Here is a 27,577-nt window from a genome sequence, read left to right as displayed (position 1 = left end):
GCTGTTACTTAAATTTCCATGTTGTTTAGTAAGCATGGTTTTTTTTTCTTAACAAGTTTGAGACTGTTTTTCTTATCCAAGAAGCTTGTCAAAATACTGTTCTGCTTTCTGTTGCTCTCAATTCCCTTTTCGCCGATGGAAAAAGAGGAAACCGAAACCGCCGCCTCCGAATAACCCAGGCAAATCCATCAAAGACTTCTCCAGTCGGGCGGAGGCGAAAAAGAGCGAATTTATCTTCCAAAAACACGCCTCCAAAGCGCACATTCCAAAACACTCGTAGTTTTTCCTGCCTTTCCTCGGAAAGCAAACAAAAAACAATCATCTAATTCAGAGTCGTTACGTTTGTTGACAGGAACCCTCGAGCCGCCGGCCACCGTCGGCACGTCCTCGTCCGCAGCGCCGAGCAACGCCACAATGCAGCACTACCCGTACTTGCAGGAAATGAAGGAGCGACTACTGCTTAATCCCGAAACGGACGGAACCGATCCCGATATCATGGAAAAGCCGGAACAGGTGATGGATACGGTCATCAAGGTGAGAGCGCCCCATGCAAAATGGTTGTTGCCTCCCCAGACCAGCTGCTGACATGACCCTACGTTGGTCGCCAACTGTTGTATCTCTCTCCGCATCTCTTATACATACATCTATTGACATTTTGTCATTTTCTACATAATACTATCGGAATTCCAACAGCACACGAATACACACTGCATGAATTAAAAAAGAAAGATCCTTTAAAAATCAATCCCTGCAACTGAAGAGCTGAAAGATGAAGCTTTGACAGCAAAATCATTTTTTTTATCAGATTTAATCAATTTAATTTACTGATAGAAAAATCACTAATCTGAAAATCTTAATTGATGTAAATAATATGTTATTTTCAAAATTTAATTTATTAATTTTAATTTATATAAAATCTATGTTATTTTTAACAATTAAATGAGTTCTTTTTCTATTTTTTACTGTTGAACTTATTTTAATTTACTGCTAGACAATTATTTTTCTTGCTTTGCGAATAAGCAAAAGTCCTTGTTGCAAAAAAAAAACGTCAGTATCAAATGTCGGCACTTCTGACTGAAACCAAAACATAAACACGGCGGTATTAACGTAGTGTGGGTGTCGAGTTCCATTATTTCTTCTGCGTATGAACAAAACCCACACCTTGAATGAAAAAAATAACAAACTGCTTTTTCACCGCAAACACAAGTTGCGAGAAAACCACGTGCGATGAAAAATACTTTTTATTAAAAGTCAAAGCTTCGTCGTTCACCGCTAGGAATAAAAATTTCCAACCTCCTCCAATCCTAGCCCGTTTTTCCCTTGGGAAACGAGCGAAGCCCCAGAAATGCGGCGTCGCTCTCAAGAGAGGGCCGCGCCGTAAATGGATTATTAGCATTCTGGCAGCACACAAATTCCGTCATGAGCCGCACGATCTTGGCGGAAAATCATGAGTGGAAATGGCGTTTCTCCTTTTCCACACCCAACTCTCACCCCCACCTAGTAGATTTTTTTCATGTACCTCAGAGATGGAATGCGAATGCCTTCAATGTTCGCACCCTCTCAGGAGTTTTTTAGATTTTAGAACCCTTATAATGCTGGAATGATTGTTAATCTCACTTTTCCAAATAATGACAATTTCTCACTCTTTTCATTTTTGGCCCAAAGTACTATTGATACTTTTTTGCAAGTCGGAGGAATTTGCTAACGACAGAGTGACAGAAGCCTTTGAAGGCTGGAATTTTGTGCTTCCGTTGCAAATGCAAAATAAGCAATATTTGTGGTCAATGTACGATATTTTTCTTTGCCATTTTTGTACAGTCATTCACTTGAAAATTCTTTGATCATGAATAATTTTCTTTTATCATAATCATTAATTTTGTCAAATCAAAATTCAACTTTCAAACTAATCTTTAAATAATGCATTCGATGTTTAAAACTTCCCTGGCTAGAAAAATGCGTTTTATTTTAAGTGAGTTGCATAAATCACTCTGAAGTGGAATTAATTTATCTCCCAATTAAGCACTAAAATCCAAATTAGCGCTTCTCGCCTGAGTCCTTTCCCGCACTTTCACCAACCCTTACACGCGCCCTAAATTTTCCGATTCCAAGCTCCGCGCAGAGAATTTCCATCGAAATGAGAAACTGCTTCCCATTATTATCCGTTCCAGCCTTAAACGTTCACTAATAAGAATTAATGTCCTCCAGCTCTATTCATACTCCTTCGCATTTTCTCTCGCTCCACCCCGAGCCCTTTTCGCTTCCTAAAAAAGGCGACCATCAGTGTGTAGACAGTGTTGTTGTGCCCGTGCGTTTGCTTCATGTGCATCTCTCCATCCATAACTCATTCTATTCAATTTCTACTCGACATTTGCAAAAAAAAATCCCACTACTCCTCCATTCGCTTTTTATATCAAACGCTTTGATCGATTTTATTTTCAAATCAGTTGCAAAATTTACTTTCTCTTTTATCAACTGGCTGCCGCTGAATTTCTCATTTTTCTCATTCAGATATTAATTAATTGATTTTATATCTGCTATGCAAATTACGCATGCGAGTGAAGCATCCAGCCGGACTGAATGCCAATCTTAGTGTCTTCTTATCTGTTCAAAACGGTACAGGAGCACACACCCGATTGGCGAAAATTCAGCAAAATTTCATTGAAACAAAATAAAAAAATACAGCATCTCTTTCTCTATCATTTTCGACTGACTTTTAAGAACAAGGCTGGGGGCCAACTTCTTGCTCCAAGTAAGGGGTTGCTCACTTTTGATGATTTCATTATTGTTTATTGAATAAGTTTATTTGTCTCGTTACTGGTATTATTGATTGCGTTACCTGCTATTGTTATTTACCTTTATTGTGTGACGCTTCAGTAATCAGTATCGCCTATTGTATTGTACATTCCTAACATAATTTACTTCATCGTTTCAGAGTAGAAAAGTAGTTGAAATTTTACCAAATCATTGAGCTTTCTTGAAAACGGAATAATAATCTATGCGACTGCAAAATTTTATGCAAAAAAAAAATTGAAATGAGTTTTCAAGAAAGTATCATCAAAGATTAACTGAAAAAAATAATTAGGTTTGGTGTATGCAAAAATTATTAATTTAAAGTTAATTTGTTTCATTTTCTATAAAAAAAATTATCAATGAGATAATCTCTTCGAATGGGCTAAATTCTTAATTTTTTCGAAAAATAAAAGTAAAAATTTCATTATTCAAAATCTTTTTTATCATTCACCAAGCCTAGTTTTGTTTTTATCCTCGCATTAGTGTAGTCCCTCCATATTCATATGTGTGCACTTTTTTTTGTTCCAATTCGTCAACATAGTTGGAGTTCCAAGCCAGATCAATAAGTTTAGTCGCGAGTTTTTCTAGACCGCCACCGAGTAGATAGGCAACACGTGTAGCGCGCCTGTGTGCCAGGTTGCCGAGCTAGCGAACAGAAGGCGCTCACTTGCATAGAGTGTCTCTCACGAGAAGGAGCGCCGTGTGTAAACAAATCCTCTTTTCCGCTGGGACACAAAGACGAAAAATACACAAACAAGTTTTTTCATTAATAATCGCAGCCGTCCCAGGCGAAAAATTAATTTTCCGCTCTCTTGTGCCAGATAAAAAGTAATCTCATCTTTTAAATCCGTTAATGCTTCTTTCGCAAAAATATGAGTATTTATATGATCTTGATTTGAGAAAAATTCCTTACATCTTTTTTTCTTATTCCCTACGAAATTATAAGTGAAAACTAGCGAATGTGTCATTCTGATCAAAAATAATTTCGGCTTCAATAGATTTTTTTACTTTTTATAAAAATGAAAAAAAAAAACATTTTTGAGATTTTATCTAAATCTTCTATTCTATTTTGAATCTTTTTTAATTGTCTTCGAGCAGAATTAGAAACCTTGTCTTCTTACAAATCTGAGCTGTCACAAATTTTCCATGAAATTATAAAGTTAATAAAAATTATGTCTTTAATTTTCTTTTATTTCTATGGAATTTTTGGAAATTAGCATCATTTAATTTTGCTTTAAAACGTCTTTAGTTGCAAATCAGGGACTTTTGACTTTTTGCAGCCAAATTTTAGCCTGAAAATTCTTCTTTCTCCAGTCAAGGTCTATTTTTCCGATGATATTTCCGATCTGGAGGCGCGCCAATCCCGCGCCTTTTCCTCTCTTTTGATGTTGCCTAATGACCTTTGGATTGCGTGCCACGCGCTTCTCTCTCCGACGCCGAAGACCTGTTGATTGATGCTCGCGCCATAATATTTTGCCCCGCAGGTTATTTCCATCTGCCCATGTATAAAACACGCATCCGTAGCAGCAAAGGTGTGCTCACAGCAGGAAATTGGCCCATTAAGGCCGCACACACAAGAGCACCGATCGGTAGTCAACCCTGTAGATGAATAGCCGCCTAATTGATAGCTAAATTTAGTCGTAGTATTTCAAAAGTGCACAAATTTTTACCACCCTCCCTTTCGGCAAAGCTAATGCGATCTTTCCAGTGAAGAGAGAAATGCGCGTTTCATCGCCGGCGGTGCTAATTTTGTTGATTCTCTGTGCAGTGCAACCCTGACGGATTCGGATCCCACACTTCGCCGACCCGCGCCGTTCTCTACAGGCCCGGAAGAAACGACGACGGCCCAATGCACCCCAAAAATGCAAAGTAAGTCGAGATGAATTAATTCATTTAGGTCAGAACTAAGTTAACAGGATTATTTAAAAAAAAATTAAATGCTTATTTAATAAAAAATATAAAATAATTTTTCTTTCCATTATTTAAATTATTTACAATTTTAAGATTTATTTTTAAAATTTTTAGTAATTAATCATTAAAATTTAGTATTTTGTAACAAAATTTTGATTTAATTTCTACGTTTATAATGATTAATGATTATATTACAAGGTATGTGGATATTATCTTTCCAAGTGCTAATAATTATATTTAAAATCGTGAACAAGAATAATGATTAAAGGATCTATCTGATACTTCGGTCTTGTTAACATTTTTCTATTGCATTAGTTCAACGTTAAATAATAAAATTCAATATTTTTACACTAAAAAATTGATCAAAAATTAAAATAAATTATCAATTTAATATAAAAAATCTTACAATATTAATTTCACAAATTTAATATTAATTTAAAACAAATGAACATTAATTAAAAAAAAAACATTTTCCTCAATTTAAATGCATTGTTTCCGTGGCTTGCAAATAATTTATCAACGCTTGACGTGCCTAACTTTAATGTGATGCAATTCAACACCGTCCACTCATTCATTCATCCGCGCGCACCAGATGACGATCATCTCGTCTTTCCCGCTCGTGTATTTATCATTCAATTGGCAGAAGGTCAAGTTGCAAAAGGTCAATGGTACGCGTGGAATTGGAAACTATCGCCGGCTTGGGCTTTACATGTTTTAATTTTATCAGAGCGCTGCTGCTGCTGCCTCGGATGGGTGGACGCAGCAGACCGTGATGTCAAAAAATAGTTGTAATTACGTTCGCCGTCGGAGCCCAGCGATTATTGCACAATGGGCTCCGTTTGTATGCCGTGCTGACTGAATGGCAGAGCCGAGTGAGAGAGACAATGACCAAGGGCGCTCGTGCTCTCTCGCTGCTGACCCAACTCGTTGCTGTGGGCTTGACTCTCTGCACAAAGCTAGGAAATGTGCGATTGTGAAAGTGGCAAATTGGGAGTGTTTACTTTTTCACGAGGGTGGTAGAGGGTTTGTTTAAAAGTTTGAAGCTTTACCGAAGGGTAAAATTATTTCTACTGACAAAAAATCATTTAATTTTGGAATTTAATGAAGAAAAACATTAACCATTTTTTATAGACTAATTTTCAAATGATCCATCTTGATGATTTTATCGGAAAATCGTGTTCATTTATTAAAAATTTATTTATTGATGGTGTTTAAATTTAAATTAGGATTCTCCTCGATGGAGTTTTGGAGTCGTTTATTGATAAAAACAAGAATTACAAAACAATAACTGACTTTACAAACCTCCGAGGAAAAAAGATTTTAATTCAAACACCACTATAATCAATTGGTCACAGTGAAATTTTACAAAAAATTTAATTTTTGATTTATTTAAATATCATTAAACAAATCTTCAATTATTCACTTTTATATTCTTTATGTAATTAATAAATCACGAAATTGACCCATAAAAGAAAAAGCCCTTGTTGAAAAAAGTTATTTCTGTCCTCTGGAATGGCAGAAACAGTCGACCCAGAACAATACAAGTACCAATATCAACAGCAGCGTGAAATGATTATGCACGCCGAACGCAATCAAAGTAAAAGTACATTTTCTGTCGCCGAAGTACAAAGGGCGCGTAAGCGCGCGTGCCTCGGCTGCTGGGGTCCAGCACGTGAGGGGGAGGACTGCGTGCACTACCCTCCTTCCCTCTGTTGCCAGGGGTGCATGAGTAAGGCGTGGCACTATCGAACCCGCTAGGGTGGCTGTGTGTGTGATAAGCGCCGCCGACACAGATCAATACACGGCGCGCAGCATCCCACACAGTGCTCCTTTTGCACTGAAGATGTCTCCACGAGGCCCGTGCGACCCGTCGGGTTCTCCGAAGCCCCAAAACCCCAGTTTGAGGGGCCGCGGGAGCCCCGCGGGGGCTCGACCGAGCCTGAATAAAATCCCCCCAGCCCAAAACAATTAATTATGCACCGAATTGCGGCCCGGGCCGGCCGCACTCGAGGCAGGCTGCACCGCCGATCGGCCAATCGACGGCCGCCGCCGCGGTCACGTGACCCAACCCGGGTCCAGCAGCATCTCTAGCGAGCGCAGACACGGCACCCCCGCCGACTTGGGCCGCACATTCTGAACGAGGAGGCTGCGGGCGCCGCAATTCCTCCAGCGGAGGCTCCTGCTGATTGTCCCCCTGTGTGTTTTTGTGTCCACTCTGTACTGCAGTTTTGCTCCTTCTCTCTCTCGCCTTTTTTGAGAGAGAGAGAAACAATTTTTCCGCGCGCGTGTGAGAGTCACGCACACAGTCGACGGATCGGCTCCGTTGATTGATTCGCACTCGGCAGCACCGACCGAGTATGGGAAAGAAGAAAAACCCCGAGATCCGGATTGCGACGGTGGAGATGGAGAGAGGACAGAGTGAAATGGCCACCTTGCCCGCGGGCCACCGGGGCGTCGGCACGAGCGACGAGGCCCCCGAGAAGCACAACGACACCAACCGAGAGATGGAGGCCCGCCTCGAGTCGCCGCTGAAAAGGTTTACCTTTTGCCACTTTTCAGTGTTTTTTGCATTCGTCGGGCGAAACAAAATTTACTACTTCCGGTTCAATTTATATATTTGCATTCGGAGAGATAAGTGGCGGTATGTATAGTGAGTGAGCTCCTCCCTGGTATTGATTCAGCCATTCAATAACATAATGTCCCGGTCTCGTCGGTCGGTAGGTCGGTCCCGCATCTTGCCGAGAGAACGAGGAAAAATAAATAGTCCGGCGGAGAATGCTCAGTAAAGGCGCTTTATTAAAACACGTACACGGCAGAAGCCCGGTAGATACACAAACACCAGGGAGCAGAGGCCAATGCCACCAGACAGTGCTGGAGCTTCTTCACACAAAAGCGCGCTATTCTATATTACGGAGGAGAAAAATGACACACGGTCGGTTTCTTAAGAACAAAGCGAAGACGTGATTCAGCCAATTTTCTGCTAAATTGCAATATAATTAGCGCGGTTTCCTTGCAATTATTTTAAAGTTCAAAAGTGTACTGGCCAATTCAAAAACAGTATTCATCTTTTATTACTCTAATTAAAGAGAAAAATATCATTAATTTTTCTTTTAAAAATATTTTCTGTCACGTTTGAATCGATTTAGTAAACGTTTAAGTAAATTGCTGGAACACTTGAAGTTTTAAAATTGATTTATAATAGTTTCTAAAGACTCAAGTTAGTTGTTTAAATTGCTCCCAAATTGCAGCTGCCGCCCACATTAATTTCTCCAGCAGGCCTCATTATCCATTAAAATTGCCTTAACAAGGCCCCTATTCTTAAGCGGAAAATGATTCAATCGTGCCTAGAAAGGATAAAAAGAAACAGCTCTGGCCCGTCCATCAAAAATCGTTTTTGAGATGCTTCCCAGAAGTACGAATGTTTTGACTGCCGCGAGCTAGTATCAGCAGTTTTCTTCAGACCAAATCTTCAGGCAATTTTTTGCTTCATTCCCACTTGACTGCTGAGTTATGATTTGTCAATGGCCCTGGCTCGTAAAAAATTTATTGTTCCGACGAGGGGAGCGATGTACGGTGATGAAGATTTATCCCCGACATCTCCCCGAGCCAATTTTCGCACCTAGACGCAGACGATTTTTCTTCTCACCCGCAGTCAATGTTCGGTCTTTTATTATTTCTCTCTTCCACACTCGAGAATTACGCATTCTGGCAACAACAGTGTTTTTATCGCGTGTCCTAAACCACCCTCCTTTCCTTAAGGACATCCCGTTAGCCGTTAAAAAGATATAAAACTAGAATACTGCGGCGCACTCTCTCTGTAATCGGGCAGTTCGCGAGTTAATTTATTTTTTTCCGAGCGGCAAATTGGTGTGGCTAATGGTTAATAGACCGACTCCATTATTCTAATACTTTCGATTGCCGCCAGAGTTGCTGGCGCGGCTAATTACGCCGCCGGTCATGCATATTACAAAAGTGGCCGCTACATCCTCATTCCGCCAAATTTATCGCCCTGGTGCCGCGTGCATGACCGCTCATTAATTTTTCAATTGCAATAGCAATCGCCGGCCACTCTCAAGGGTGCAAGAAAGCCGGCCGGACGCTTTCTATTTCAGTGGCAAAAATCGATCGCCACAGATTGAATCTCGAGACGACACCGATGTTGAGACAAAAGGGTTGACATTCATTATTCACTGTTTTGATCTGCTCTTGTTAGGCGAGCAATTAAAAGCCGAGAAGAGAAAGGCTCGGTGTCAATTGGCGTTCCAGTCTTTTCTGCGCGATGAATGGCGAACCATTGTGCTCTCGGGCAAATGCCATTATTCCAACCCGGCGCTACGCCATGTGCTGCCTGCCTCGTTTGCTTTTTTCGGTTTTTATTATTCGAGGAAGTTTACTCGGGGGGCAGAAAGACGGCCGCGCCACGAATGTATCCCCCCGGTCGTGACGGACGGAATTTTAAAGCGAGATTTTGAAAAGGAAAGGAATGAGGGCGCCCATGCGGGTTTCTCATCTTCTTCTTAAAGATGGAGTAGCGTGGAGAGATCATCTGCAAAAGTTATGCAACGCGCACGACACGCAGGTCCACCTGGATGCGGACTATGGATTTTTGCATAAAACTTATAACTTGAATTTTGTCAGAAAAAAAATTCAAATCTGAATAAAAATATAAATATTTTTTAATTTCTTATATTATATTTTTAAATTTGCACATTATATGATTTTCAAAAAGAAGGTCACTTCTTTTTTTTTAATTCTGATAAATATTGATCAGTTTTTGCAATTTAAAAATCACATTCAGAAATTCCTTTATTTTGAATTTCTATTAAGCTTTCAAGCTTCTCTCTTGATCGCATCCCATTCACTTGTGTGTTTCGTCTTAATTAACTGAAATTTCAATTGAACTGCGGGTGAAACTTTTCAATTAAGACCGTCGGCACCGATGAATACGTCTCTAATTGCAGCCATATTTCATGTTACAAAACAGCTCGGTGGCGTGTAATTAAATTCTCATTGTGCGGCGGCAGGGATAAAATTAGCCCGCTGCCGAGAGATAGAGCGATGAGAGCTCAAGTGCAGCTTCCTGGCCGCGTAATGCCAATATTAATGACACAAGTATAAGCAACTATAGCACTGCTGCACAGGCAAATTGCCCGTGATGGAAGAGAGTTTTTGTCTCTTTGACTGTGACTGTACTGGGCGCTGCACATTACAATCGGTTCTCTAAACGAAACCACGTGACGTTTGATTTGGTCCGCAGTGCGTATCTCTCGCGCTCAGATGCAGCCGCGATAATGTTCTATTTTGTACACGCATGCACGGGCTGCTTGGTGCCTAATTGAATTTATGGCATCCACAAAGAAGACGGCGGCGCAAGGGCCTCTACAGCGCGGGATTTAAAGAGCTGATGTGTGTGTGTGTGTGCATACGCATCATAACCACCACACACACAACTTTTTATTTCTCTGATTTGTCAGCAGCACAGCCGGCTGGGCCCCAAAGCCTTCCGAGTGGTGTTGGATTCGAGTCGTAAAAATTCACGCCAGTGAAAACAATTTTTAGCGCCCCCTTGTTTGACTCTCTCTTTAACAGTGTTTGTGTCCAGGATGAATATATTTACAAAAACAAAAATAGTATTAATAATATGAATAATAAAACAAAAGTAAAGAAAACTAAAAATAAATTACATGATATATTATATAAAAAAAAATAAGCTTCAAAAATTCCTGTACCTAAATTATTTGAAAAGCTGAAATATAAATCAGATTTTTTAATTGATAATGAGGGTGGCCTAGAGCCTAATTTTCTCATTGTCGGAACAAAAGTTTAATTCGTGGAGAGCAACAATATAAATTCAGCGATAAAAATTTTGAGTGCGGAAGTTAGAATTAAAAATTAACGAAAGAGCTAAAATCAAATTTGAATTCCTTAAGCCGCTGTCCAGCTGTAGCTTATTTTCAGGCAAGATTAATCTCTTAGATCGCCCTCATAAACTTTCAATAATTTTAAATAATTTCATTTCAAAACTAATAATTTTTGCAAATAAATAGCTAATTTTACATTAGAGTATTCCCTAAAGAAAATTTGATTAATAGAGACTTGTTTTTGGTTTGTCCTTCTTATTTTCTTTCATAATATATATTTAATTCAGATAATTATCAAGCATTTCTATCAGTATCATCTGCAAGAAAAAAATGTTGAAATAATTCATTTTTGTTCTTTATTCGTGTCCTATTGTTGAAGTCATATTGTTTACATCTTATTATAGTTTTTTCTGGGGGAAACAAGAAATTGTTGACAAGCGGAATTGTTGGAATAGGAGCACTGGCAAGAATTATTGTTCATGAATTGAATTTAAATTTATTAGAAGATTTACTATTTGGGTAATTAAATTTTCATATTTTCACATCTCCCCCATTTATTTTTCAATATATTTGTGAAAAATGGTTTACAATCCAACTCCCCGTGGTCGTCACTCGTCGACTCCATTCGAATCCCTAGCGTGTAATTCTCCATTGAATGCCGAGTGTGTTCGAGCCACCCACGATTACACATGATTATCATTCGAGAGAGAGGGACAGACGGATACTCCAATAAAAGCAGCGTTTTCCACCAACTAGTCCCGATCAAGCAGCGTTCGCACTACTTGCAACACCGCGAAATCGCTCTCCACAATAATTATAACCGGAAAACTTTCCGGTCCATTGACCTTTCGCTCCTCTGGTGCTTTTGTTTGTTTTCAATTTCAGCTTGGAACGAGCGCGCGCCGAGGTGTTAATTTTCCGCACAAACACACGCGTCGCCGCCGCACTCTGGGATCATGTTAAAATAACACTTAACGCCGCGTTTGCCCTTGTTGCAGGACGTCTTTGTTCATTGTCATGAGTTTCATCTACGCGAAACTTCTTGTGGTGGTGTGCATCGCCTTCCAGATCTCAGAAGTGGTCACCCACAATGTGCCACTGCACTACTACGAGGTGAGTGTTTCCTTCTTTCTTTTCGCTACGTTCGATCCGATGCCTTTTTACCGGCAAATCCGCCTGGGATGCGCGGAAAAAATTCCATCACGCTGATGGAGTTTTCCTCGCACTCGTTGCGAGGAGGAAGGCAAAAGCCGCCTGCGTCGCTTGATCCGGGTGGGATTTGCACTGAGGACTTTTATAGAATTTTGGAGCGGGGAATTTGCTGAACGGCTTTTTGCCCGATTGGTTTTCACTTTTTTGCGGTTTGATCAATTTTGTTAAAGAAATTCGTGGATTAATTTTGGTTCCTATTACTGAATCCATTTTAGCCGAATTGTTCAATTTTCCGATCTTGTACTAATTTTAATTTTTAAAATCTTATCAATTATTTAATCTGTAAATTTGTTTATTTCTGTCCGAAAATTTAATAATTTTAACATATTAATTAGCATTAATTAATAATGTATTGTATATTCTTATGTAGTAGTTATTCAATACTTTTTTATTCAGAATAATAAGAAACGCAACAAGTTTTATAATTAAAAAAGGAATTATCAGTCAATTGAGATTTATTATTTACACAACAGTTGACAACTTACTAATATTATTTTGTTCAAATAAAATCATTCTTTTTTTTACACAATGACTAACAGAACTATATAAAATTAATATTTTAAGTGCATTAAAATTTTTTGGTCTTTATTTATTATAATATTAATTTTAGCAATCTAATCTAAAACCAATTTTCATTGATACTTTCATTTTTAAAAAATTTAAATATTTTTTTTTTTCATTGTATGTTAAACTTTAAAATATTTTATTGAAAAACAAAGAGATTTCAAGAGACTCAGAAATAAAAATTTTATCATTTAAAATTTCTAGTAAATTTTACGCTGTTTTACGCCACGCATTAAATCATATATGATGATGGTGCAAACACACCATATTATCTGAGAACAAAGTTGAATCAATTTTTATTATATGAACTTCAAATTTAAAGTCCCTCAGGATAAAGAATTTCAATTTAAATTCCAGGCATTCTTCACGTACTTGTACAGCGCGAGTATTCTGTACCTCCTGTACGTGTTCTGCTACCTTCTCACTGGAAACGGTCGTCCTGAGCGACGACCACCCCCAAAGAAGAAGAAGGAAAAGAAGGAGAAGAAGAAGGAAAAGGGCGCCGACGACGCCTCCTCGCCTTCGCAGGCCCAAAAGAACAAGGGCGCCCTGTTCCAGGTGAGTGACCTGCCCTTTCGCTACTTCTTTGGTGTAGCAAATTTTTTTCTCGTGCTGAGCAAAAAAAAAGATGTGTATAGAATGAAACTTTGCAGACGCCGTTCAGTTTTTCATATATATGTGTTTATTTCATTAGCTCTGTGCAAGCGAGTTAGTTTTTCGCACCCCTGCGCTCCCCTGGCTCGCGTCAAAGAGAATTGGCCTCTTTTTTTGCGCGCACTTTTCTCTCTCCTGCTGTTGTAAATAATATAATTGAAGCGCGAGCAGCAAGCTTGGCCTTTTGCCAGAAAGTGTGTGCGTGCCTCCCTTTTGTCAAGCGGAATGAGAGAAGCACCATTGTGAGGAGAAAAAGAAGGAAAACGAGGAAAAGAGCTCATCCCTGCGCGTACAATTTCCCACTTTCGCTCTCTCTCGTTTGTATATTTGACATCATTATTTTCGCCCCGAGAAATAATGTACCCTCAACACAAGTGTCTCGAGGTTGGCATCAATTCGCCCCTCAAAACGCTCACCCGAATTAGGACGATGATAATAATTCCCAGCCCCTTTCACAAAAAGTCAATGGTAACGAGTATAGACCTTGGCAGACAAAAGAACCCAAAGCTTTCATGGCTGAGCTTTCCATTTACTTTTGTTAGCCGGCCAGAATTAATTTTTTACTTCATATTTTTAAGAAATTGTTTTTTTTTTAATTTTGGTTTTTGTATTTAAAAATTTTGATTTTTAAACCTGCTTTTCTTTTGTTATCCTCTTCTTCTTTTTGGTTCAATTGGTTGGTTTTGCACCTCAGCAAGAAAGCTACCCCCGCAAGAAGAAACACCAAATGCGGCAGCAGCCAGGGTCGTCCGCCTCCCCGCCTCCGGTAGTCATAACCTCCGGAGGCGGGAGGAGCCCTGACGGCAGGGTGAGTTTCTCGTCTCTGCATCCCCTGGGAGAAAGACATCAAATAGACACAAAAACTTCTTGGTCACACAACACAAAACCTGTTCATAAACAGTTGAAACACACACAGGACTAATCTGCATTATTTAATTTGAGCTCTGACACGTACGAGAGTTTGAGAACTTCACGCCTGCTCTGTGCTATGCTTGTTAATATTTAATCGAGTGCTTAATTAGTTCCTTCAGCTCTTGCCACTCTCTGTCCATTTTCACTTACACATTAGCAAGAGAGGACCTGTAATTAAAATTTTTAATTGGTTGCAAGAAAAGTGAATTTAATTACTCAATTTTAATAATGAAAAGAGAAGAATATTTTTAATTTCAATTCATTGTGAAAACAATTATTACAGAATTCCCCCAAAACTTCAGAGACTAATTTGAGACTTCTTTGTAAATAATTTAGAACCAAAGGCAATTTTCCAATTTCTTCCCCCTTCCTGTTTCCTTCAAATTTCTTTCTTTCTCTCTTGTGTGATTTTCGCTGCTACTCCTTTCCTTCATCTCCACGCTATCAAAACTGCATGACGTCCGTTTTTATTATTGATAAGCGGCACGTGCGATTCGCTCGCTAGTATTTTCAGGAGCGGTCCGTGTAGCACGGCCTCTCCTCAAAATATTTACCAAGCATTAAGAAAAACGATGTTTGCACGCCTCAAATTGCCTCTTCTCTCTCGCATCATCACCGCCATCAGCAGCAGCAGCTCCTCGCCATCCTGTTCTGTATTCAATTATGCATACACGGGGGGCATTGGCGAACGAACACATATAAAAGAGTGCGTTTCGAAACACATACATGCGCTCCATCCATCTCTTCTGCTGAATGTGTAACTCGGCCACATACATGCATAATTCTTTCCTGCTCGGTCGTATGTAAAAAATTAAAATGTCCTGGCTGGAATTGGCACAATTCGCCACCGCCGCCGTTTCCCTGCGTGCATAATGCATGAAAAAAAAGTTTGTCCGCACCAGCAGCCCCGCACTCGACGGCTAATCTGCATCCCTGCTCGAGTGGCTTGGCTGGTCGCATTCATCATTCATTAAATTTTTCCGTTTCGCATGGCGTTTTCATTCTTTTATCGTTGGTAGTTCTAGTTGCATTTCATATGTATAGCGATAACGGCTGGGTAAACGCCCGACTTTTCGCTCTTGGCTTCTCGCTCTGTGGTGTTTTTTTAATCATGTAAAAAAGATTTAGAATTTCATACCATGCTAAATTATGCAATTCTCCAGACCAGAAATTCAGGAATATTTTTTTGTTTTGTTAATAATTAATTTACCTAATTAAATCATTTTTATCAACTATATTTTGGAAGTTATCTTTTCAAAAGTAATTTTGAATTCATTTAAAAAAAAATTATTTCCTTCTTGTTTATTCAAATCTAGTCATTGCATAAAAATAATAATATAGAATAAATCAAGCTCAACCCCTTTACTATTATTTATGATTGTGTTAATGTTTCAAAATTATAATTTATGATATATCAGATAATTTACAAAAAAAAAATCATCTTCATTAGTATGTTTAAATCCAGAATTTACTTTTGTACGAGTTGCATATTTGGCTTGTTGGCTTTTCATTCAAAATGTAACAAGCGAGTAAAACAAACAACCCGGCCGGCGTGAAATTGATTTTGGATTCCGCTCTGCGCGCTGTTGCAGGGTCAGTTTGGAAAGGAGGGCAAGGAAGGTGTCGACTCGGGCAACGAGACCGCCGCCAGCCCACTGCAGGAAAAGGGCAGCAGCCACGACCTGCTGGAAAAGCCACGCAAGAGGAAGACCTCCGAGAGCGACACTGGACACGGATCCTTCTTCCTGCGCGTTGGTGCTATTGGTGAGTTTCACACTTTGATCTATTTTTATAAAAATTATTTATAACTTAACAAAACCTCCATTTAATTTTCATACTATTAGAACATAATGAAGTGCAGAATTAGTAATACAATTTTCAAATTATTGATGCACCAATAGCGCAGTTTGAAGTTGAAGTTTCTTCAAAAGAATAGAATCATATGAAGCGAACAGGTTATATTTTATAAATTTCATTGAATCATAAAAAGTATTATATTAAATTTACGCAAGTACGAAGAAAAATTTTGAACAAAAGTATTATTTGATTTAAAAAAAATTAAATATAAATTAAAATATTTAAAAATCAAACAAACTTTACACAAATAAATAAAGATATTAAATTTTAATTTTAAATGAACAATTCATTCAATTTATATAACAAAATTTCTTATTAAATTGTTTACATTCTCATTAATAATGTGAAGGATCAATGATTAAATTGTTCACATTAATTAAAATGTGCCGGTGCAGCACTCTCTCCTGCGCTCTATTCATTGTCACCGACCCTCTTTTATCTTCTCAGTCACCGCCACCCCGATTCTAGGACAATAAAAACTGGGTTACTCTAATTGCGCCGCTCGTTATTATCCTTTTTCGGTTGTGCGCCTCTCTCGCTCGGCAAAAAAGTAGTGACGACGGCTGCTGAAAACGAAAGCTGACACCCTCTTGCTTCATTCATTTGTGTGTGTTTTGCTTTGCCACGCCGTGGCTTTTATGCAAAAAAAATATACAGTGTACGTCGTGGCGTTTATTTTTACCTCTTCTTCCCTTGTGTTTGGGAAAAAGCGGCGGAAAGGGACAAAAAGCGCTAAAATCCACTCGCGTGCCATTATTCTCCTTCCTTGCTTTTTCATGTGGCAAAGGCGACTGCACTTTTTCTCCGGAGAACACACACTCCTTTTATACTTGCCTGATATTTTTTCCTGTGCGTAAAGAACAACCCTATAAACAAGCGGGGACTGGAAATATTTAACGCACTCGACGTCGTTTTATTATTTTTTTCCTTCGCCGGTTATTAAATTATCAAGTCCCGCCGGCTGCAGCTGCGTATAATTTTTGCCAAGCGCAATTTTTCTGTGGCTTGTTTGCTGGCGCTGAGCTGCTGTATGAAGGGCGCGTGCCGGATTTTCCCCTTCAATGGTGCAGATTAAGGGATTTTCACCGGCCTATACCTATCGATGTTGCTGCGTCGACAGCACACACAGTTCTGCACTTGGCTCGATATTAATCAAAGTCGCTCTCGGAGCCGCCGAGAAGAAAATCTGCTAATGACTGCCGCCGGCACGCGCGCCTTGCTGTGCATTCTGGCGAAAATTCCAATGTCACTCTCATGCGTGGCCGTCTTAATTTGCCTCCATTGTCAAGTTCAAAGCGGGCTGAATTTAATTACGAAATTAATTTCGTGTTCGTTGTACATTAACTGCCTCGTTCGCTTTGAATAATCTCTAGAATTTTGAAATTTAATTATTTTAGCTGCAAATTCAAATTTTTTTCATCTCATACCGTCATTCGTTTTAATTTCATAAAACGCTAAGTCAGGTTGGCCGTGGTAAAAGGCTAAACGTATATGTCTGGTACATTCAGCTGTAAAGAAATTTATGTGAACGAGTAAACATGCAAAACATAGAAGCGTGGAGTGTATTAGGTTGTTATGCAGCTCCGCTCCTGCGAAACGAGACTGGCGTAGTGGCGGTTTTTTTTAGAGAGGTGGGCAACTTGCAAGTGTCTCGTTGACCCCACATGCGACCTTGCATGCTTTATTAAAAATCCTCGCAAGACTGGATTATTATAATCATGTACATGTGGGGTTAAAATTAAACTCTTCCCGGTTTTCCATCTATTAAAATGTTTTTAGTGTCTAAATTTCAACTCCCTTTTATAAAAATGTTTCTCTACAGTTTGCGATATTGATACATTTGTTTTGAAAATTCAAACTTTGTTCAACAAAAATTTAATTAAACATTAAACCCACTATAATTCTATAGAAATGATAAATTCGTACTATGTACAAAATTATTTGGATTTTTAATCAATTCTATCAATCTTAATTGAGCTTCTTTATAAAATTTTGATTTTAATTAGATGCTCAAATACAAAATTGACAAAACTTTGGAAAAAATTTAAATTTTCTTCGTGTTTCTTTATTAGTTGTTTATAGCAACTGAACTGATTTAGCATTCAATTTAATTAATCTCCAATTTAAGTTCAACCTGCCCTCAATAATAAATGAAGCAGTTTGAAAATCCTATATTAAAATTTTCATTCCCTTTTTAAGAAAAAAAAAATATTCTGAACATTTTTTTATGTACAATTCAAAATGCTAATTATTCCCCCTTCTACCACCAATTTCACATCAAGTGCCCAACCTTTCAAAATGAGTGACGCGCATTTTTTTATATCATTTATGGAAAGAGACGTGCCGGTTTCATCCCCGAGCATGAAACATGAAAAAGTTGAACGATTGCGTCGGTAGCTCGCTCGAGTTGGTCTCTTTCTCTCTCTCACTCGAGTCTGCATGATAATAAAAAGCAGCCCTCCACGGATATTAAGGGATGCCGCCGCTTTGCAAGTTGTTGCTGCGGGCAGGAAGCCAGGTGGGTGGGTTAGTAGCTCGAAAAATTGCAGGCCTTGCACGGCAGATAAGTAGTGTGTGTACGCGCTCGGGGTGGGTCGGTCGGTGGGTCGGAGCTCTCGACGAGTGAGGAAGGACTGCTAGGGCGTCGCACACGGGCAGCTCCAGAGCCGCCGCCTCGCGGGTCGATACACCCTGATGCTGAGAATTCCACCCTCCGGTCGCCATGGCGACCGCACATCCACCCGCTCGGTCTCTATGGCAACGCACTGGGATCGGCAAACCATACCGGGAATGCTATAAATGCGTTTGGACACATCCAGACGCTGCCGCCCCGCAATTGATACCGGACCGGCTCCTGTTCAATTTTAATCATAATGAATGCGTCGCGGTGTGCATCGTTGAGTAGATGAGGAAAAAAATCTTCACCCCTTTTCGGCACCGCGGCCGCATCGATTTTGCAGTAAATCTGCCAGGCCAATAACGAGAGTTGGCTAAGGAAGTAGTGCCCCGGGAAGTCGTAATTCAGAGGCAGGCCGCCTGCTCTTTTGGGTTTTGTGAAACGCAGCGTGGTCCTGCAGACTTGAATTGGGAATTAATTCGAATCTGCAGTGGGGTTTGCTTGGTGACCCAAGAGGAAAGTAAATGATTCAGATAAAAAATTAATTAAAAATATATGCAAACGGTTCTAGATTAAAATTTACCGAAAAATTATTTTCTTTGGTTATAACTTAAATTATAACAAAAAATTCAATCAAAACTTGCCTCCTATAATACAGCAATTTAAAAAAAATACAGTAAGATTTATCCTGGATTTAGCATTAAAAACAAGAATTAAAAAAAAAATAACCTCTTTACAGAATAAATTACATGAAATATTATAATCTTGCTGATTTTTTATTTTTCAAGCAACTGTGACTGAGCATGAATGTTTCTAATTAAAATTATACTTCAACATGACTCTTTGAATCCAAAATTCGGGCTTGGAGTTTGACTGGAAAGCACTCTTTATTTTGCATCAACTCTAACGACACGAGTTCTTCTTTCACCCACTGCACACGAACCTTTATTTGACAAGAAAAAGCTTCTAAAAAAAAGACTTGTAAAGAACTTCTTTATTACAGTGCTTTTCAGCTGGAAAATGATCGATGGATTTGTTTAGATTTTTGACAACGAGCCAAAACCGAATACTGCACCGAAAGGCGTGCAAAATATTCATGATAATGACGCCTGCTGAAAATCTGTATGCCATTCCCATGGGACCAGCAGTGTTGGTGTTGCCAACAACGTTTAAAATAATATTCTACCATGTTTAATCATGTAGTATAGTTTGCAGAAAATTTAACTGCGCGTGTGTATTTTAAAGTTTTACGGCCGTGTAACGCAGCAAGTGGTTAACGCAAATGGTGCTCTCTAGCCTCGGCAGCGTTCAAATTAACGAGCGTGTATGTTTTCTACGGAACAGCGCCCAAACAAAACATAAACTCTACAGATGTCTCTCGTATTAATTTATGCGCGGTCGTCCCCTTAATGCATTCTCTTTGAAAGAATTGTGTCATTAATGTTGCATCAAATCCTGGTAGCACTTTAGCGAGCACTCAAACTTGTGCCGCGTTTTTGCTCACAGCTCACGCCACCCGAAAAACCATAGAATCTGGCAGATATGCAGTGCGAGGGCAAAAAGCGTAAAGTCACGAGTGGGCAAAACTTGCTGACGTTTGAAAAAGGCCGTAAAACTTCTATGTCACTGGAAGAAAGTTACGACCCAAAAAGCGTATCATCAACAGATAAAAACAAAATAAAACTTTCAGGCGCCGTAAAAATCATAAAACTAAACAAAATTGATATATCTTCACAAACTTCGAATTCAATTTTTTGTGAAATTTTGATTTCAGCCTTCGGTCTGGGCACCATGATCTACAACGGACTGGAATTCGGCTCCTGGTTTGAGATCCCGCAATACTCGGACTGCTACTCGGTGCTGAGGGGAGCCAACCCCGTTCTCCAGATGATCTTCACCTTCATGCAAATGTACTTCATCTTCATGAACTCGAGAGTGAGTCCTTTCTTTGTATTCTATTCTCGTGTTTGTCTGTCACTCGAGAGAGTTCGCAGCTAAAATATTTGCATGCGCGAGGTAAATGCGTGTAAAAGCCATTTGAAAGCGCCATAAAGTCCTGCCTGGCTCGCGGCCATGCACGATAAGCCATTTGTTATGGATGCGGGGGATCTGCAAAAATTTACGTCATCGTTAAACACAGGCAAATTGGCGCTAGTACAGAGGCTTATTCGTCCCCGGTGACAGATCAATTTACTCTGGCAGCGTCACCGAGAGCGAAATAAAAGTCCTTTTGCAACACGCATGATAAAAATTTATAATAAAAAAATTGTGTAATTTTCCAGCTCAACATTCACCGCTTCAAGGTGATCTCCCGCTTCGGTTTGATGCACGTCGTCGCCACCAACATCTGCGTCTGGATTCGGACGCTGGTGCTCGAGTCTCTGAAGGAGGTGTCCGCGTGGAAGATCCGCCAGGGCGAGGACGGCGTGTCCGAGGACTTCATGATCCTCGAAGGACAGCGATTGATGGCCAAGCGTCGTGGAGAGACCCCCGACTACATGGCCAACATCAACAACTTCATTAATGACCTAATCAAGACCGCATCTAAGCAGTTTGACAGTGAAGAGGGCTCAACCTTTGCCACCGAGGACACGACTGTCATCCCGGCCACCACCACCCAGCTGAGCTATCTCGAGGCCGAGGGCTTCATGTCCAGTGAGTTTCTAGTGATTTTTTTATCCAATACAATTTATTGCCTTCTTCGATTATAATTAATTGAGATCTACTAAATTTACATCACAAGTTTGATAATTTTTTTTTTTTAATTTTTTACACCTAAACTTGGCATATTAATTTACAGAAATGATAAAAGGTTCGCACGAAAAAATTAAACTGAGATACTAAGAACTGAATAAATTATTTAAAAAAAGATTAATTTAACTTTTAATCATAAAAAAATTATTGCAATATTTTTATTTTTATAAATATTTTTGGAAGAATTTTTTTAATTTTTGATTTATTTCCACAGTTGAAAAGAATCACTCGGACTACATCCACCCATCGAACTACTCTTGCGGCCGCATCAACATCATGGGCACCATCGTGCAAGACTCGGCTCCCTACCTGTATCCATTCATTATTGAGTACAGCTTGATCGGAGCAGCCGTTATCTACGTCATGTGGTCTCGCATTGGACGCAATCCAAGGTGAGTGATTCGCCCCTTATTGCAGCCCTTTATCTGATTATGGTTTTAATGGAACCATTTGTCATGACAGGTACATGTCCTGCGACGAAGAGGAAGGATTGATGGCCCCCGTGGCCATGGTGCCCGTTCGAAGAATCGACAACGGCCGCGTCGACTGTGTGGGTGCAAGCAAGGGCCTGTTCTTCGGCCTGCTGCTCTTGGTCGGCTCGCTCATCTGCCTGATCCTCTTCTTTGTGCTTGTGCACCATCGGGATCTGGGCATGCTCGCCATTTACCTGGCCGACGTCTCGCATTGTGTGGTGCTCACCCTGGCGCTGCTCGCCATCTTCATCGGTTTCTGCCGGTATGAAAAAAAAATGCAATTTTTTTCCATTAATTACATTTAATTTTTTCAGAGTGCGAAGTCTCAAATTCCACATCGACTCGACCAATATTCTGAACGATATTCTGCTGCGCGTCTCTGCATTTGGTCTTTTCATCTACGCAGTGTTCTCTGTGATTGCTGGCTCGTTGTCTGCATTCACTCATGAACCCAACCTTCTAGTCATGGTCACCGGCATTCTGGTCGTGATTGAGGTAAGTGTGAAATAAATTTAATACGAGAACAGTGTTTGAATTGTTTTAATTCCTTCAGGTTGTTTTCCAACTGCTCTTCATTGCCGACGTCTCCAGGCGCCGCGTGCATTTGCCTGAGCATGAAAGGACTAAACCAGGTCGCCAGGTGGTCACTTTCCTGCTGATTTGCAACATCACCATGTGGGTCATCTACACCTTTGAAGTGCAGAAGGTTGGCGCCAACCCCGTGCAGGTGAGATTAGAAACATGCCCTAAAATTATTTCATACTGCACCGCAGTACAGTCATGACGTACAGGTTGCAGACGTTTCTGATAAGTGTTAAAAATTTAAATTGTAAAAAATTGAAAATATTAATTTTTAATTGAAATGTTAGAAATAAATTAAGAAATTTGTTAAATTTATTTAACTAAATGAATGATGGTGAATACATTACAAAAAATATTAAATTAATTCATAATATGCAAAAATTTTATTTAGTATTCTTATTTCTTCTCTTTTTATAAATTATTAATTGAAATTTTAATCTCTATTAAATTATGCAAATTATTATTCTCATTTTATATTTATTATTCTAAATTCATTTTTATTGTGCTTGCAGCTTGACTTCTATGGCTTCCTTGCCTGGGCCATTGTGCAGCGCATCACTCTGCCGCTGTGCATTTTCCACCGTTTCCACTCGGCCGTCGCTTTCGCCGAGATTTGGAAGACGAGCTACAAGCCGCGGTTAGAGTGAGATGAGGAGGCGCCTCCCCTCGGCTGTTGTGGCTGCTGGGCCGTGGGATGCGTCTTCTCACCTCCTCCTCCGGCAGGTTCTGAGCCTCCGCTGACAGCACCCCAAACCTCATCGAAACCTTCCTCGCCGCGTGCCGGCACCTCGCGCACCCCCACCCGCGAGATGCCGTCAGTCCACGAGAATCCGCTGGCCAAGATTGAGTCCTCGAAGGGCGCCAAGAAGTCCAAGTCGTCCTCCAAGGTCGAGAGCCCCGTCGAGGTGGCCGGCGACGCCAAGCTGACCCCCTCTAGCTCTGGTATCTTGAAGAAGCCCAACCAGGACAAATACGCAGGCCAGCCAATGCATGAGGCCCCCACCCTCACTCGCTACCCAGAACCTGTCATCCAGGAGACCCTTCCTTCCAGGGGCAAACTGAATCAGCCCAAGGTTGACTCGCTGCCCCTCAAAAATGCAGCCACACCCATTCAGAAGTCACCTCTGCAGGGTGGCTCTGCAGCACCTGTTGATCCCGTCATGAAAAAACAGACCCCGACAGATCACGTCACCACTCCCTTGGGATCAAGTTCATCTTCAAAACGCTCGCCCACACCTCCCACCAGGGAGATGACGCCGCCGGAACTCATCAACAAACCAACCTCGCCAATGTCCTTGACGGGGCCTCCGGTGCTGCCACCAAAAACGTCGCCTCCGCGCGAGTTGCCGACGACCAAGACTTTCCACCCCTACTCGGTCCCAAAACCGTACACATCGATCATGACTCAGGATCTGGGCCGTCAGAGGACGCCCGAAGAAATTATTTCAGGCAGAAGCAAATCTTCAACTGCTTCGTCGCCGCGCTACATGGATGAGACGCCGTCGCCGCAGGCTGCCCCTCTGTCAAAGGCAATGTCTCCGCCGGCTTATGTGTCTCCTCCGGCCGTTTCATCGCCACCACCGTCAATAGTTTCACCCGTTTTGACGCAAGTGTCACCAGTGAAGGCCGAGTCGCCTCCACCCCCGCTGCCGGTCAAGACCAAAACACCCACTCCGCCGCAGCAGGCATCACCTCTGGATGACTTCACGCCGGTGGAGGTTCCAAAGGTGGAGTCGCCTCCGCCACTTCCGGTGAAGACGAAAACGCCTACGCCACCAAGAATCGCATCTCCGCCAATGAAAGAGAAGACACCTACCCCTCCGAGGGTAGAATCACCCCCAATGAAAGAGAAGACACCTACCCCTCCAAGGGTAGAATCACCCCCATTGAAGTTGAAAACCCCGACTCCGCCTAGAGTAGAGTCGCCGGAGCTGAGAACAAAGACTCCACCCAGGGTGGAAAGTCCAGAGCTGAAAATGAAGACTCCAACCCCTCCCAGGGTATGCTCTCCACCCCTGAAACAGAAATCGCCTACCCCGCCGAGGGTAGAGTCTCCACCTTTGAAGCTCAAGACTCCGACGCCGCCAAGAGTAGAGTCGCCACCTTTGTTACACACAAAAACGCCGACCCCACCGCGGATAGAGTCCCCTGACCTGTTGGAGCAGTTTATCAGGGAATTGAGTCCACCCTTGAAGACGAAGACGCCAACGCCGCCCAGGGTGGAGTCGCCGGACATAATCAAGCATCAATCGCCCATTGGCACCTCATCGCCCATCCTCGACTTCACCACCAGGTCACCGTCGCCACCAAAACCAAGCAAGGCCAAGACGCCGTCACCTCCTGAGTCGCCAGTTTCGCAGTCTTTCAATCCGCCGCCGCCTAAGGCCGAAAGTCCTCTGGCGTTCGTGCGCCAATTCTCACCACCACCCACGGCGCAGTCGCCCCCGAGACGCATGCCGTCGCTCAAGGACGACATCTCGCCGCCGCAATCACCTCAGCGGCAGGAGAGTCCGTCACCCCTGCAGGAGCTGCCACCCCCTCGCCAGGAGAGTCCGCTCTCGTTGGGCAAGGTGTCGCCACCGCCGATGTTGCAGGAGGAGTCTTCGTCCTCGTCACCATGCTCGGAGATCACCCCTCCGCAAAAGGCCTCGCCACCACTGCCCAGTCTGCGAAGTCCAACCCCTGAAGGGGTAACCGCTGTGCACAAGAGTCCCTCGCAGACCGAACCGGACGTGGTGCCCCTGTACATGCAGCAATCGTCGACCACCCCTCAGCAGGAGCAGTTCCCGATTCCTCCAGAGTCGCCCGAGATTGAAATTCCGCCGCCGTCTTTCGAGATGCCCGTCGTGCGGCAGGAGACGCCGTCGCCGACCTTTGACATCTCGGCGGCCTCGCAGGTGCGCGTCGAGTCGCCCGCCTTTGAGATACCACCACCAGCAGCTGTGCATTCGAGTTCGTCGCCCCCGAGGCAGCAGTCGCCAGACCTGCTGCCGCCCCCAGGGCGAATCTCTCCGCCACCCCCGTTGGACATCATCCCACCCCCGCTGCGGCAAGAGTCGCCCCCGCCACGGGACGAGACGCCGTCGCCCAATTTCTCGCATGAGACGCCACCACCAACACCTCAAGACCCGCTGGCCTCAGTTGAACCCATTCTGCCGCCGCCCCCGCCAATGTAGATTGCTTTTTTCCGTTGTTGAGGTCGTTTTAAGGTGACCAACCTGGCGGGAGGCGCCACCTTTTTCGTTCTTTTTTTGGTAAAAAAAGCAGATTTTGCCTCCAAAGCACAGACTTCTAAATTAAGTATATTTGAGAAGACGGAAAAAATTATGGCATGTTTGAGACGGACGGCGTGTTCTAATCATATATTTGCTGTATTTTTGAATCCTACACTTACACACGAACGGGAGTGCGGAGGAGTATTTGAAAAAAAAATTAAATGGGAAACAAGTGCAAGACCTCGGCAGTGAGAAAAGAGCAGAACTAACAATAAGGGATGATGTCGGAAATATTAAAAAGAATTCCGTGTAAATTTTATGTAAAAGACCCTATGTCTGCAAACAAATGCGAAAATTTGGCGTTGATAATTAAGATCGCGAATGCTGAGGGGAATAGATGGGTTGAAGACTTACAAAAACAAACTAATGTTATATCACAAAGAAGGGCTAAGGAACCGTTGAATCAGAGCGAGTCGTGTTACAGCATAAAATTATCACTGCCTTTTTCAGAAAATTTCACATGCAAGACGAAAAGCATCCACTTTTTATGGCTTAAATGTTTACCTTTAAAAGAATTCAATGTCGCTTCTGAGCCGCAATTATTGTCAAATTGCGAGCGTATCTAATTAATTATTATTGATTATACAAAGAAAAACCGTAGATCAGAGATGCGAAGAAATATATAATCTTGCGTTCCATTTTAAATGGTGGCTATAAACGTGCGAACTTGTGGACCAAAAATATGACCCGAGGAATGAGGCAACGAGATTTACACTGTAGAGAGATAAAAGCAGCTCATCTTTGCTGAAAACCTAGGTGTAGCAGAGGACGGAAATTCAATAGTAGAGAGGGTGAAACAAAAAAACAAAAAATGATTGCGTGAATTTTGTAAAAGGTCGCTGTAAAAAAAGCCCCAGCTGAAAAGAGTTAAAGGAAACCTTTTTGATCGCACAATCAAAAAGATTGAATTTGATATACACACACTTTCTTCGTCAAAGTCATTAAAAATATATATTGTCTCTACACCAATTTTGTTATACGAACTTACATTCCCGGACTGCGGTTTACACGCGTCCTCTTGTCGCAGAAGTATTGTGCAAACCCACACACTACTCTAACTTTTTTGATAAAAACTCTAGCTAAACGAGAGCGTTGTATAAAAACACACAACTTTACTAAAAACCCTTTTTCATCTCCTCCATATATTATAACAAAGAAAGAGCCCGAGATCCTTCCATGCGCGAAAAGCAGTGTAGGCGTTGAAATTTTCTGTCGTACGTCTCTTGATTTCCAGTACAAATTAATAAAATTAAATAACACACGGACCCAGGGCAGTTGTTTTCACTGTGAATGTTGTTCAGTAGTTAACTACGAGACGAGTGTCTTAAATTATATTTTCTGCCCGACGCGACTTCTGCTCGCTCGGCGCGGCGAATGTGGGAGCAATCACGAGCCCATTTTTCGACACTTGCATACTCAATTAATGAAAAAAACAAAAAAACGATACCAGTGGATCAATTTTCTCTTTCATAAACACTCTGAACTGCCAAATTGTCGTCTAGTTTTTATGATTCAACTTTTTCGCTGCTTCGTTTGTTACGAATAATATGTACATTTAAAGGTTTTACGCGGAGATACAATTATAACTAAAATGAAAGAGTTAAAAAATTATTGATGCAGCTCACTTTGAATAGTCACAATTTTTGAGTCACTGATGATTTGTGTTTTTTAATTGTAAAATTAATAAGTGGCCGTAGCACACTCAAGAGTCATGTAAATGTAAAGATATATAATTGATTTTATGTAATTATATTGTAGGGCAAAATGAGATTTATTGAGAGATGCACATGATGAAAAAAATCGATGATATTAAGTGTACAGAAAAGAAAAACGAATAATTTATGACGTTGCAATTTTAGCTGCTTGAAAAATACCGAAGAATACCAAAATGGAAATTTGAATTAAATTGACTGATGAGTAATTTTATTGTAATAATTTGCTTTTTGCTCGAGGATTGCAATTTTGAATTGAAACACCCACGATAATATTTATCCTAAGTATAAAGTTAAGACGCAAATCGACATTTTTGGTAGACTTAGGGAGAAAAAGTAATGCCAAAAATCAGTTTTTTACGCTCTTCAGCAGTAATAAGTGAATCAAAATTTTGCTCATTTT

General features: G+C 41.1%; 2 protein-coding genes across 3 annotated transcripts in view; both read left to right on the top strand.

The window, feature by feature from the left end:
• Positions 1-22,837, top strand: part of LOC132205122 (proton channel OtopLc) — a 40,881-nt gene extending 18,044 nt beyond the window's left edge. The window contains exons 2-14 of one of the 2 annotated variants that reach the window (XM_059634000.1): positions 353-534; positions 4,559-4,659; positions 11,561-11,675; positions 12,696-12,896; positions 13,687-13,800; positions 15,497-15,668; positions 20,153-20,313; positions 20,661-21,033; positions 21,347-21,524; positions 21,595-21,867; positions 21,920-22,100; positions 22,159-22,332; positions 22,700-22,837. In XM_059634000.1, the coding sequence (XP_059489983.1) occupies positions 353-534; positions 4,559-4,659; positions 11,561-11,675; positions 12,696-12,896; positions 13,687-13,800; positions 15,497-15,668; positions 20,153-20,313; positions 20,661-21,033; positions 21,347-21,524; positions 21,595-21,867; positions 21,920-22,100; positions 22,159-22,332; positions 22,700-22,834 (2,360 nt within the window). In that variant the 3' untranslated portion in view covers positions 22,835-22,837. Of the gene's footprint in view, positions 1-352; positions 535-4,558; positions 4,660-6,824; positions 7,238-11,560; positions 11,676-12,695; positions 12,897-13,686; positions 13,801-15,496; positions 15,669-20,152; positions 20,314-20,660; positions 21,034-21,346; positions 21,525-21,594; positions 21,868-21,919; positions 22,101-22,158; positions 22,333-22,699 lie in introns of those variants that run through there. The other variant, XM_059634001.1, reaches the window with a different exon arrangement.
• A 6-nt stretch (positions 22,838-22,843) lies between these two features.
• Positions 22,844-27,163, top strand: LOC132205123 (uncharacterized). The gene has a single exon (XM_059634002.1). The coding sequence runs from the start codon at positions 22,997-22,999 to the stop codon at positions 25,361-25,363; it is 2,367 nt and encodes a 788-aa protein (XP_059489985.1). The 5' UTR covers positions 22,844-22,996; the 3' UTR covers positions 25,364-27,163.
• Positions 27,164-27,577: the final 414 nt, after the last annotated feature.

Source organism: Neocloeon triangulifer, unplaced genomic scaffold (assembly GCF_031216515.1).
Source record: "Neocloeon triangulifer isolate White Clay Creek 2 clone unplaced genomic scaffold, ASM3121651v1 ptg000002l, whole genome shotgun sequence".
Taxonomy (NCBI): domain Eukaryota; kingdom Metazoa; phylum Arthropoda; class Insecta; order Ephemeroptera; family Baetidae; genus Neocloeon; species Neocloeon triangulifer.
Note: the sequence above shows the minus strand (reverse complement) of the source record. Positions and strands in the feature narration are given on the sequence as shown.